The following is a 13337-nucleotide window of genomic DNA, read 5'->3' as shown; positions in this document are numbered from 1 at the left end:
TGATAGCTGCAGGGCGTGCCATGTACACCCCGAGCATTTAGCTCACATACTATCTAGTTGTCCAACACACGCGGGAACGACCTACATTCAAAGGCACAATGCAGCATTAAGAGTACTTTATTACCATCTCTGTCATTCCTACGGCATTCACCTTAATATCGCTCCTCTAAATGCTCCTAGAGAAATTGAGTCAATTGTCGAGAATGGGAAGTGCCGTATATACTGGAAATTTATATTCTCGACAATTGTTTCTGTTGCTCACTCGAGGCCTGACATGGTTCTTCTTGACTTCGAGAAGCGAACCATGTTCGTTATCGAATTTTCGGCACCAGCTGACAAAAACATCATAGCCAAGGAGAATGAAAAGAAAGAAAGGTATAGAGACCTTTTAAGGGAGTTGCAACGATTTTTGCTGGATCGTCGTATTGATTCCTTTACAGACTGTAACCACCTATCTCACGGCCGTGAGACGTGGTTGTGGCTGAAATTTTACCGCGATTTCGCTGGGAGCGGATGCAATTTTCCATATTAGCACCCGCTCCCGGCGAAATCCTGCGGTTGTCCTTATGACAAATTTTTAATTATTATATATACGAGGTGTGTTCAAAAAATAAGGTGACTTTATGATTTTCTCAGATATAATACACTTGTGCCAACGCTTTTTCCAATCATCGAAGCACTTTTGATAATCATTTTGTGGTATAGCCTTGAGTTCTTTCAGCGATGCAGTTTTTATCTCATCAATTGTTAAAAATCGATGTCCTTTCACGGGTCTCTTCAGTTTTGGGAAAAGAAAAAAGTCACTGGGGGCCAAATCCGGTGAATATCATTATTGACTTCATTCAATATCTCCTGAGCGATGGTCATGCGATGGATCTTTTCATCAAAATTAAGCAGTTTTGGAACAAATTTCGCTGACACACGTCTCATGCCCAAAACGTCCGAAAAGATAGCATGGCATGAGCCAACCGATATTCCAACATCTTCAGCAACTTCCCTTATGGTAATTCGGCGATTTTTCAACACCATTTCTTCCACTGCTTGAACGTTTTCATCTGTTATTGACGTGCTGGGACGTCCAGGGCGAGGTTCGTCTTCGACATCCTATCGGCCTTCTTGGAACAGCTTGTACCACTTATACATATTTTTCTTACTCAGAGTAGACTCACCGAATGCAACTGTCAACATTTCAAGAGTTTTAGAGCACTGGATTCCATTTTTCACACAAAATTTAATGCAAACTCTTTGCTCCATTTTTTTCAAAAGAAGAAAATCGCCGAGCACACCAAACCCTTCTAACCTTTTACGCCTCTGCCAGAAAAACAACACGAGCTATATAGTCAAAACTGTAACATATGATCGTGACGAGTGTAACAACACAACAAAACAAAAAATTTTAAACTTGAATGTACGTAGCCCGCGAAAATTGAAGTCACCTTACTTTTTGAACACACCTCGTATATATACACACACACACACACACACACACACACATGATATAAACAATTCTTAATTTTACTTTTATAATCTCTATAATCTATTTCGTAACATGAAAAAATGCTAATTTTAAAATCCATTATTAAATAAATTGCTTTCGTCTGAAATTAAAAAATATATACAAACGATTTTAATTTGGATTGGAGAATTACGAAACTATTATGATTTCAGATTTTAATTTCGAAAATAGGACAATGTCAAACCTTTAAAACTCGAATATGTTAAAATTTGAATATTGGAAATTGGGTCATTTAAAATTCAGAGGGATTAAAATTGTATTATTTTTAATTAAAAGCGTTCAAAATTAAATAATTAAAGATGGGAAGCTTTTGAAGTTGAATAACTTTAAATTAAAAGTGATTAAAATTCCACATCTTTCAAAGTCAAAGCTTCTGAAATTCTAGAATCTTAAATTGTTATGACATAATAAATTTATAATTTAAGGGGGTCACCCCGTGTGTCCAGTCGAAAAATCGATTTTTTTTTGTTCCTTAATTTATTCCTACATATGTGTAGAATATGCTGGTGAAGTGATATTCCAATATTTGAAGTCGTTGGAAAGTTACAGCTGTTACAGCGACTAGGTGTACTTCATTGTTTACATCGTTCTTGAACTTTCAAATGCGTTTTTCTCGAAACCACGTTTTTCGAATTGGCCGGCATGATATCTTAAAAACGGTTAGATCGATTGCTTTGAAATTTGTAGGGTAGATTCAACATATGTGTACGCATCGCCTGAACTAGGATAGTTAACAAATTCCACGGCGTTTTTTTTCGTAAGAAAACAAATCGAAAAAAATCCTGAAATTTGAAAAAAAAAAGTTTAAAACCGTGTCAATTACTCAAATTTTCAACATTTTCAAAATATCCTAATTGAGGTGATGGCCACAGCTTCACAGATTAAAATGCCGTTTAGTGTTTTGATTTCCCATCAACCGTTCGCTCGGAATCAGGCCGGGCATGGACACTTTTTTTTGGACATGGGTGTCTTCGAAGTGGCGCCACACGCATTATAATAAAGATTTTGGGTTCAAACCTGCACAATTTACTGATAAAATGTAAATAAATATATAGTGAAAAGTTCAAAGTTGTATATTGTTATCATTTATCAAAAATATCCCAAAAAAGGGTAACAAAAAACGAGCCGTCACACGGGATGGCCCCCTTAACATTAAATCCGATTAAACTAATTTTTCTAAAATGAAAAAAATTAATTGCATTATTCCAAAGAAATTTTTTAAATAAAGAGTAATTTTAAATGGAACAAATTTTTAATCCGGAAAGCTAAAACTTAAACGAATGATAAGTTCATTTAAAACTGAAAAAAATGTTAAGTCACCACACTTTTTTATACTCAAACCCTTTAATTTTTATATTATCTCAACTAAATTTAAATCGATAAAAAAATTAATAGTTTTTAAATTACTAATTATACTTTCCAAAATTCGACCAATTCAATTTTAATTGCAAAATTAAAACCTACGAAAGGGAGAAATTAAAAATGTAGCGTTAATCGCGAAAATTCAGAACTCTAAAATTGTAACCATTTAAAATTACCGAAATGATCCTTTTATTGATGTATCAATTTCAGATAGTTTAATTTTCATCTTTTAATATTTTAAACTCAATTTTTTATTTTTTTATTTCAAATCTCCCGTTAGAATTATTACTTATTCTAAAAATGTTAAAATCGAGATTTTTCATTTCGAAAGAATTTATTTGTTTAAATCTTCAACCAAAAACGAATAATTTTAAGATTTTACATTGAAACTTAAAAATTAAAATAAAGAATACAAAACGATATTGCTCCAATATTTGATTTTTTGGAACTGTACAATTTTAAGCTTTTCAATTCGAAATTGCTTGACATTTACATCTAAAATTATTAAATTCAAAACTATCAAGGCTTTTAACATGACACTTTGAAACATTTAATAGCGAAACGGTTATGAGATTTTGAATATTTGAATTCGAAATTACAATATTGTGAAATTAAAAATTCGAAACCTCCAAAAAATAACATAAAAATTAATTTAAGAAAAGACTTTAGTTTCAAGGCCTCAGAGATTAAACTGTTTTAAAATTGCACATTCAAAACTATAATTAAAATTTTTAATTATATGAAATTTAAAGATGATAAATATATTATTAATAAGTATCATATTATGTAGTATCAAGTAACATTTAGGATGGCTGGATAGATTTTTTTACTAAATGATCTGGTTTCTGTGAAAGAAAAAGTCACTGTCATTTTCACCGTTCAAAATTGCAGAGTTTTAAATATTGCGATAAATATTGTGAACCTTTAAAGTTTAATTATTCTAAATACTTTGAAAATTATTTACTTTCTAATTGAAAACTTTCAAAAATTACAAAATGCGCGAATTAAGATATACGGGAAATCTCCCGGCTTTATCCCGGTGCAAGTTTCTCCCGGTTGGGTGGCCACCCTAAGTATTGCTAGTAAGTTGTGGATTTTTCTGAAATTTTGAGATTTTCGTTGACTCTTTAATTCGGAACTATAATAAATAATAATAATTCATACAAAAAAAGTTTTCAATAACTACTTCAGGAAAATTTTAAGAATATTTTAAGCATCTGTTTTATTTCAGAAAAATATATTGAGAAGAAAAAAGAAGAAAAAGATGGTTTAAAAATGATTCTCTCTATTGTTGATTTATTATTTGTTCATAACTAATAAAGCAAAGCTAAACATTTCAGAAAAAGCGCAACTTTATAAAAATTACCTCGCAGAAGATAGTTATAAGCAATGATAAATTGTTACAATAATTATGTTTGTTAAATTTTATTAGGTCCTGCCATGCTCTAAGTGAAAAGTGGACAAAAGTTGAATATTTCAGAAAAAGACGTAACTTTCTAGGATTATTGAATGATAATACAATTTAAAAAAATAATAAATGCTTTAAACAATTTTTTTAACTTTAATTATTACCTAACGCTTAGGAAGGGGTCATTTACAAAATACGTGATACGTTCGTAGGGAGCGGTTCAGAGTACCATTCTCCATGTTAAGTGCAATAAAAAAGCATCACGCGTGGGGGGGGGGGGAGCTTTGAAAGATATGTCACGTGTTTTGTGAATGACCCCATGACAAGTTGACAAAAAGTGGTAAATTTCTGAAAAATCCGCAAATATCTAGCATTACTACAGCAAAAAATATTTATAAACAATAATACATTATTTCAATTTTTTGTTAAGTTTGATTAATTTTTACCCCGCTCTTAGTAAACATTTTGTTAACTTTAATTAATTATTATCTCCATCTGAGTAAAAAGTTGATAAAAAGTGGATAATTTAAGAAAAAGCCGCAACTACCTAGCATTATTAGAGGAAAAGAATAAAATAAACAATATATTATAAACAATAATAATTGGTCTAATAACAATTATTTTTGTTAAATTTTAAATAATTATTACAACATTCTAAGTGAAAACTAGACAAAAATTTAAAATTTCAGGAAAAATCGCAACTTAACTTAATCCTTACTTCACTCTAATTGAAAAGTGGATAAAAAGTGGACAATTTTGTTTAAAAACTGCAACTTTCTATAATTCCCAAAATTACCAGGTTCGAGCACTCAACTTTTACCTATACTGAGGATACACGGGAACTTTACAGATATCGTATGAATTTAAGTTGATTTGTAAAAGAATTTAATAAAAATCCTGAAATTTTATAAGGAATATGTGAAACTCTACTCTAAATGACAGAACATAAAATACCAGTCATTATTAATGTAACAATGAAGTAATTTCACAATAGATTTCTGCAATGTTAAACTTGATAGAAATCACTGTTATTTTATGTCAAATCATTCACAGTGTCATTTTACCTGGAGTTTTTAACAGTGTAAGTATATTTGATAAAAAAAACTGATTCCATCTGAATTATTTAATAGAAAAATGTTATTATTTAATAAATAGAATTAATTGATCTTCTCATCATTAGAAACGATCTTGTATTACACACTCATCTCTATGCATTGAATCTATATATAGTGGAATCACTTGTAAATAAGAAATGTACAAAGATTTGAGGACCACCTTCTGGATTTCACAACAATAACAATTTATATATGTAATTGCATAAACTATGGTAAGATCATATAAATTATCGACGTGGTGATACTTAAATAAAAAAAATATTAATTTTATACTCTTACCTGGATTGGAGTCATCGCGTGAAAGTTTAGATTTTTAAGTGTTTTTAAAACAGGTTCACTTAAAGTTACTTCTAACTCCTCCCACTTCCGAGCCTTCATTATAAAAATGTTTTTTTTTTTTCTAGTACTTTCTTACTTGAGTTCAAAACAATTTGTTTGTATTTTTGTGACATTTGAGGTTATTTTCTCGTAATTCCGAAGGGTCAGCCATGTGCACATCGGTACGGCACTCAGGTAGAGTCAGGCTGGGTCGACTCCATCGACATATAGAAATGGACCGGTAATGCTGTGGGGAGAACGGTAATGGGCTCTAAAGAGAGAAAAAACATTTGAAACGTAGACCTATCTCTTTCTAGATAAAGCTGATTGGTCTAGAATATTTCCGTTAGGTGAAGTTTGGCGCAGCATAGGACCGTGCTTTGTGTCGCGAGTGCCCCAATAATGTGACGTTTATTGCACTTTTCAGAATTGATTTATTTTTAATTTATTTAATTATAGTTTATCGTAAATAAATATAAAAGATGGTGGCAGCCTCTGTAGTTTCTGGGCGTTGTAGAAACGTTTATAAGGAGATATGTATTCATACGTGGGTAAACTTATTGAATATAATAAAATAAAAAATATTACAACAAAAACAAAACCTCAAAATATGAAGCTTTGTACCTATGCAATACAGATGGTTATTTTTAATGTTATAGAAATATTGTTCTCAAATTTTTGACACTTTTTACATTAATTTTGAACTCACAAAACGATTATTATTGTAGCATTTTCAATCCAATTTCAAGAAGAATTGCAGGTTACCAAGTTTTTAAAATAATCTATCTGAAACCGGATATTTTACATGAATGTTCTTTAAAATTCAATTTATTATAACTACAAATTTCTAATGTATTGTTTTTCTTTTTTTTTTTAATGAACCGTACAGAATATTCAGGCAATACCCGGGGTCCCCAATTCACTGGACAGAGTCCTGAAATAGATAAAGGCAGGTCTACATCTCATATATTTTTTCCCTCTCTAGAGCCCATTTCAGTTCTCCCCAAAGCGTTACCGGTCCATTTCTATATGTCGATGGTCGACTCCCATGGGCGCGTTGATCACATATACTTTTGTAGTTATCCACCTCCTTGTAGATGGCTTTACTGTAGGGGCATAAATGGGGGTAATATTTTCTTAGAATATCTTGGTGCCGCCATTCTATTGTTCGTTGAGGTTATGGTTTCGTCAACAAACTTCAAATTTTGCTAAGTTCAAAAAAGTTGTGTCTCGCTGTATGAAGTGAAATCAGGACATTGAAAAATAAACAAAGTTAAAGTAAATTGAAATGTTTTTGCTGTACCAGGATGTCACTGATTTCACTTCTCTATTAGAATGCGAATAAATAAAATGTTGAAAAAAGGTTACATTTCATGTATTATGTAATTCTTCATTTATTGGAGAATTATTGCAAAATTGTATAAATTTATGCCGAAAAATGGTACAGGAAACAGTATTTACACATTTTTCGTCTTAAATTTGTGTAGTTTTAAATTAATTCGTTTATTTTCTCGAATTTTAATTCATGCAACGCATTCAAATAATATACACATTTACGTGAACGAACACATGGATACGCTTTAGTTTGCCACCTCCTTGTAGATTGCGCTAGTGTCGCTATAAGAGGTCAAACGCGCCCATAGGAGTCGACCCAGCCTGGGTAGAGTTCTAAAGAGTTTATGTGACCGAGAATATGTCCGGGAGTACGGGAATATGACTCAGAATTTCTTTGATGAATGTGCTCTTCGGGAATTTATGAGAATTTAAAATTATTCGTAACTTTTGAAAAGTGAATCTTGTAGTTTGTACAATCATTTTTAGTTATTCTATGCGACTGTATCATAGAATTTGGAATGCAACAATATTCTTGAACATTTGATGCTGAGCTTTAAGAGTGTTATGGTTTAAAAAGGGCCATTATAAATATAAGAATGTTCTACCTGTTTGACCTATAATCGTATTTACAAGTGGTATTTGAAACGCAAAAATATTCTTGAATATTTGATACTGAGTTTGAAAATTTTTATAGTATTAAAAATTTCATCATAAAACAAGCCTGTTCTACGTATTAAGACTACACTGTAAAAAAATCTATTGAATTTTCGTATATCGGAGTAACTTTAAGAATCTGTTGTGATATTCCAATTCGGCCGATAATTTTACATGCGAAAAAGTAAAATTCATTATGTGAAGAATAAAAAAAAATTATCAGGGCGACAGTTTTCTAACACTCGAAAGCTCAAACTTCGTACAATTTCATGAAGATTGAAAAACACAAGCCGGAGACGTTACCACTTACCTAAAACACTTAAGATACTATGGGTATTTTTTTGATGTTTAAATATTCCGTTAAAAAAATATGAAATATACGCTTCGAATAACCGCATTTTTTCCGTTCCAATAGCAGAAAATGTAAAAGGCAAAATAGGAATAGCTCGGATTCGGCCTATTTTCGTATGAAAGCTGTCAAAAAAGTTGAACATACCCTACTGAAAGAAATCTCTGAGTTTTCTTTAGCGAAATAGCCTGGCCCATTTGAGTCTATAAACAAAGTCGATTTGAAACAAAATAGTCTCGGAGATAGTTTGAGAGATTTGGGTCCTTTTCAAGATCCTTTTAGTGGTCCTTTTAAGAGTGGTGCGACGGTAATATAATGTTCCTTTTGTATTCGTCACGTACCGGGCGGGCAGAGTTATTTACAGTAGTTGGTCTTGGCTAATCCGCTCTCCCTTTTTAAATTTCTCTTCAAATTATTAACACTTACTTTTAATTGATGAATTTTCTCATTATACTTATTTATAATTATAACTTATATACTGATATACAATTTTCTAGTTGAATTCAAAAATGTAGTATTTTTTGGCGTATATCATTCCATTTACGAGAAACGTTCTATTGATTCAAATTTTAAGCATTAAAAAAAAAGTTAGATATCTGAAGTCATCGAAACCCATAGATTCCGAATTATTATGTTTTAGGCTGTTAACTATGAAATTAAAAAAAATCTACTTCTAAATTTTAATCCGAATGCTTAACAAAGGACCCTTGAGTGTCAGCTACTCTATTGAGATAGCCTCTCTGCTTTTATTTATGATCGTATTCTTATTTCAATTTCGGAAAGGATATTTAAAAGTCTTCAGACCATTTAAACGAGCTTCCTGGACCTTTAGAAATATCTAACTGAGTGCCTGCGGAGAATTTCTCTGAGCTTCTATGACCTAAAGAATTTTTAGTATATACTCAAAGTTTCTTTTCGGCAGGGTAGCTGTCAATTTCCTCGCATTAACAATAAAAATACTCCAAAATTGAAGGATGAATGCATCGATAAACAACGAACACGAGAGACTCTTTCGTATTCACATATTATTTGATTAATTATTCTAAATTTTTAATTTCTTATAAATAAAAAAATTTACAGTTTCCGCCAGGGTAAAATTAAAAATCTCGATGTAATTTTCAATCACAGGAAAGTCATTTTACCGACGCATGGTATTTTTACACGCTGCGACTGAATTTTCCCTTCTTAATGTAAAATTCGTACGAGGGAATGTGTAACTTTATTTTGATCGAGTGTGTAATAATACACTGCTGCTCGAGGGTCCTTTTATTTATATCGCTAGAAGAAATAATTTCACACACCGCAGATACGAAATATCTGACAGGGTGCTTGGGGCGACTAACGTTTCAATATCAATTTGTAATAGTGACTAGAGTTTCAATTATTTTATTTTAGTATTTTTACATTTTTTTACAATAAATGTAATTAAATGAGAATTGCACAAAGTTTCTCTTTTTTGTACAAATGTGAATTATTGAATATTTTCGCATCACCGCTTTTTACATTGTGCATATGATGTATATAAATATTGGATGATACTTTTTGCAGTATATAACAATTTATCAACATCATGTACAAGGTAGAAATGTACGTTACAGAAATGAAATATAATTAAAAAATCCCAATCCTATTCCGTATCAATAAATTCAATGTTCTACTAAAACTAAATAATATGTGTTAAATACAATATTCGAAATTGAATTCGGGCCTACTACGTTGATATGTTTAAGTTAAAAAATTTACTTTAAGTCTCTAAGTTGTAAGACTTTAAGCCGGGGTTTAGGTTGGCGTTTACAGTTTTCACCGTTCAACTACCTGCGAATCATCAAGACAGGTAATATTTGAAGGCAGGATATTTTTTTATACGGCAGTCAGGTGTATTTTACTGTAGGAATACTGTAAAAAAAGAGAAAGTTTTACAGGTGAGTGATGATGAAAAGAATGTTGAAAGTTTGCAGGCATAAATACTTTGCACAATTCTCCTTTGAATTACATTATTTGAAAACAAATGTAAACATGCTGAGATAAATTAATTAAAATTCTAGTCACCATTACAAATTTATATTGGAAAGTTAGTCGCCCCAAGCACCTTAACAGATATTTCGTATCTGCGGTGCTGCTTGGGTAGGAGAGGATGGCATCTAGGCACGTGTCTACCACCGCTCTCGCTCTCCAGCTAAAATACCAGGAAGCGCAAAACATGTGTGGCTGGCGGGAATTTTCCCAGCTTGGGCATGTCTGACATAATTTGTAAATAGAAAATTGCTTCTTAATCTTTTAAAATGACTTATATTTATATCCGTATTTATACTACCTGTAAGTTATTTATTACTGCTTCGAAATATGAAAACAGAAACCTAACCTCTAATCAAGCAAATAGTACTTTCTTTTTTTATTCAATACTTGCCAATCAACACATTTTCTTAAATCTGCATGTAATAGCAAACACAGTACGTATAACAGTATACACAATACAACTTTCAGCCAGTGTTATATAATAACAAATTTAATTTGACACTTCGACTAATGTTTATTTTCGAGATGTCAAAATAATTGAAAATATTGTCTTTGCACATGCACAGTGAATTTTACTTACTCTCAGCGCCTTCTAGTGTTAGCGTATATCAAACTACCGACTGCATAGTACCAAAGATTATCTTTGATAGTACTTTTCATTTAAGAGCGGAAGCTTGGGCGCCGTCATGACACTTATCGGGCATTTAAAAATTGAGGACATATTTTTGGTAAAATGTACACTATCGTACCTAATTTTAATGTAAAAGAGAATGAAAATGATGTGCCAGGTGCTGAATTATTGCATAAAAAGGTGGAAAAAATATCATTTGTCAGTTAAAAAGGTGGTTAAAATGCAGAAAACAATGTACCAGAGGGAGAAAGCAGCAACTTATTGATCGGTAAGTGGAATGCAGATTATGTTTACACTGCGTATAGTTGCAAGGTTTAAACAGTGGAAAAATAGTGTTTTGCATAAAAGTGAAATAATTTTATTATTAAAAAAATATAAAAAAAGGTTGATAAAGCATTTTTAAAGAAATGCAATTGAAAATGAATTAATATCTATCATTATAAAAGGGTTGTCAGTTTTGACATTCACCTAGCCTGCAAATTACCGAAATAAATGCAAATGCGATTTTTTTAGTTCGAACATTTTTCTCTGAAAATTCGTACAATAAAAGAAATATGATTACAAAATGGTGAAAAAATTGTTTGTAATAAATACATGAAACTGAAAGAAGTGACAATTTTTTTTTATTCATGTTTTTATATAGTAATTTTAAAATCAGGTTGGCCGTTTGACTGGGCAGGTAGGAATTTTTTATAATAGACGAGAAATTTGTCAGTAAATTCATTTTTTGACTGAGAATTAGACAAATTTCGGAGCGAAAAATCCATCTAATCACTTAAAATAACACGAATGTTGTATCACACGATAATTTAAAATATGATGTCATGACTTTTTTAAAATAAACTGCAGTTCGAGTATAAATAGTTGAAAAATACTACCTTTATGCTTCAAAAGTACTCGTCTCTGCGCGCACATAACCTCACCCACATATCACTTTTACTGCATTTCGCGCAATTTTGTACATGCCTCTTAAATGAACCCTCGGAAATATGAACCTTTCGAAATATATTAAATAGAGAAACATATTAAACAGGGTATATTAGACATTCTTTTTTGGGAAGTTTTATAACTTCCAGTTGTTCGAAATAATTTTTTTTCGTCAATGTTTACTCTTCCCACATACGTTTCAGTGAAAAATTGTCCTCAACTCACGTGGAAGTGCTATATATTTTTCGGGCTTGCGCAATGTCGTTTTCTTAAATGAAAAGGTCTATTGTCGCCTCTACAACTATTTTTCCTCTACGCTCTGATGTGTATTACGCCGTTAGGGTACCTTTTCACGGAGGCCTGTTTTGAATCAATAGCGGAAATAATTTTTTTCGTAAGTTTCATTTTTAGCTACTTTGTTGGTTTATGACAAATTTGATTGGCTGAGAACCTTAATAGAAACTCGATGTGTCAAATTAATTCATCAGTTTTTTAAAAACAGGCCTTCGTTAAAAGGTACCCTTAGTTTTTTACAAATCTATTTTATATTAGATCACGTGACTATATGGGCGGGATTTTTTAATTCGTTGTTCTAAAAATGCTAAATTTCCTTATAGAAATAATTAAAAATAAAAAAATTAATTATTCATCATTATTTATCACTTTCATAAACAAATTATTAAAAAAATATTAATATACGTGTTTATTGTCGTTCATAATATTTTGAGTGTTTCCCTGCTGTGTACCTTGCTCACTTGTTAAGTTTATCACCTGCTTATAAATGTCCTTTAAAGCGCCTTAGAAAATATAATTCTGCGCTATTTTAAATAACCTGATAGCTTTAGTTTACACGGTTTCCATTATTATTTTGGAATTAAATAAATTAAATATGATGTATGAATAAGTCATATTTGATTTGAGAACGCACTGTACAAAAAACTTGCAGTAAAACCTCATGAATTATCTTGAAATCTCAGAGATATCTTCAGATATTAAATTAAATAGTTAATAATGAATTATTTTAATCCATAATTTTGATAAATATTTGTTTACATATCTGTGGGCCTTTAGTCGCCCATAAAATGTGTTTTTAACAACTTTATGACAGAGTAAACACTTCGCAACATTTGTACCTTCGAACTTTTGGTTCTTCGCACGGCATTTGCCCTCGAAAAGTTTTTTTTTCTACTTTTTCATAACATTTTTACATTGACTCATCTCTGTCAAATTCAGTCCCAACACACCCGCCCAAGTAAATTACGTTCGCCATCTTTGATATGTATTATACATCTACAAAGTGTGAACAATTAAAAGGAACAATATTTTTGCAAAAAATAATATGTGCATACATTTTTAAGCAAAATCAAATCCCACCATAGAGGTTATGGAACACTTTTAAACGTGAAAGTTTTACCACAAGTTATTTCATGTGACGAAAATTGAAGAATATTATATCAAATAAACGCAAAAACAATAAGCAATTCAAATTTAGTCTTGAAATTCCAAAAAAATCGTTACCATTCGTTACCGGAGAATTTCCTCTACTTTACCGGAAATTTCTACCGTTACCGGTAATTTTAGGTAACGACCCAACACTAACGTATTGTGACGTACTGGACCGTCACGTGTCGTAATTGAATGAACAGGTGTAGTCAATCTTTAGTAGTTATCCGCGCGTATATTCAAATAGATATAGAATATGATTG

At 31.3% G+C, this 13337-nt stretch overlaps 1 protein-coding gene across 1 annotated transcript in view; it reads right to left on the bottom strand.

Moving 5' to 3' along the window:
• Window positions 1-5934, bottom strand: part of LOC117169519 (probable ATP-dependent RNA helicase DDX55 homolog) — a 23134-nt gene extending 17200 nt beyond the window's left edge. Inside the window, exon 1 of the mRNA XM_033355938.1 lies at window positions 5681-5934. Within this exon, the coding sequence (XP_033211829.1) occupies window positions 5681-5779 (99 nt within the window). The 5' untranslated portion in view covers window positions 5780-5934. The remainder of the gene's footprint in view (window positions 1-5680) is intronic.
• Window positions 5935-13337: the final 7403 nt, after the last annotated feature.

This window comes from Belonocnema kinseyi, chromosome 3, assembly GCF_010883055.1.
Source record: "Belonocnema kinseyi isolate 2016_QV_RU_SX_M_011 chromosome 3, B_treatae_v1, whole genome shotgun sequence".
NCBI classification, from domain to species: domain Eukaryota; kingdom Metazoa; phylum Arthropoda; class Insecta; order Hymenoptera; family Cynipidae; genus Belonocnema; species Belonocnema kinseyi.
This window is presented reverse-complemented; position numbering and strand designations above follow the sequence as displayed.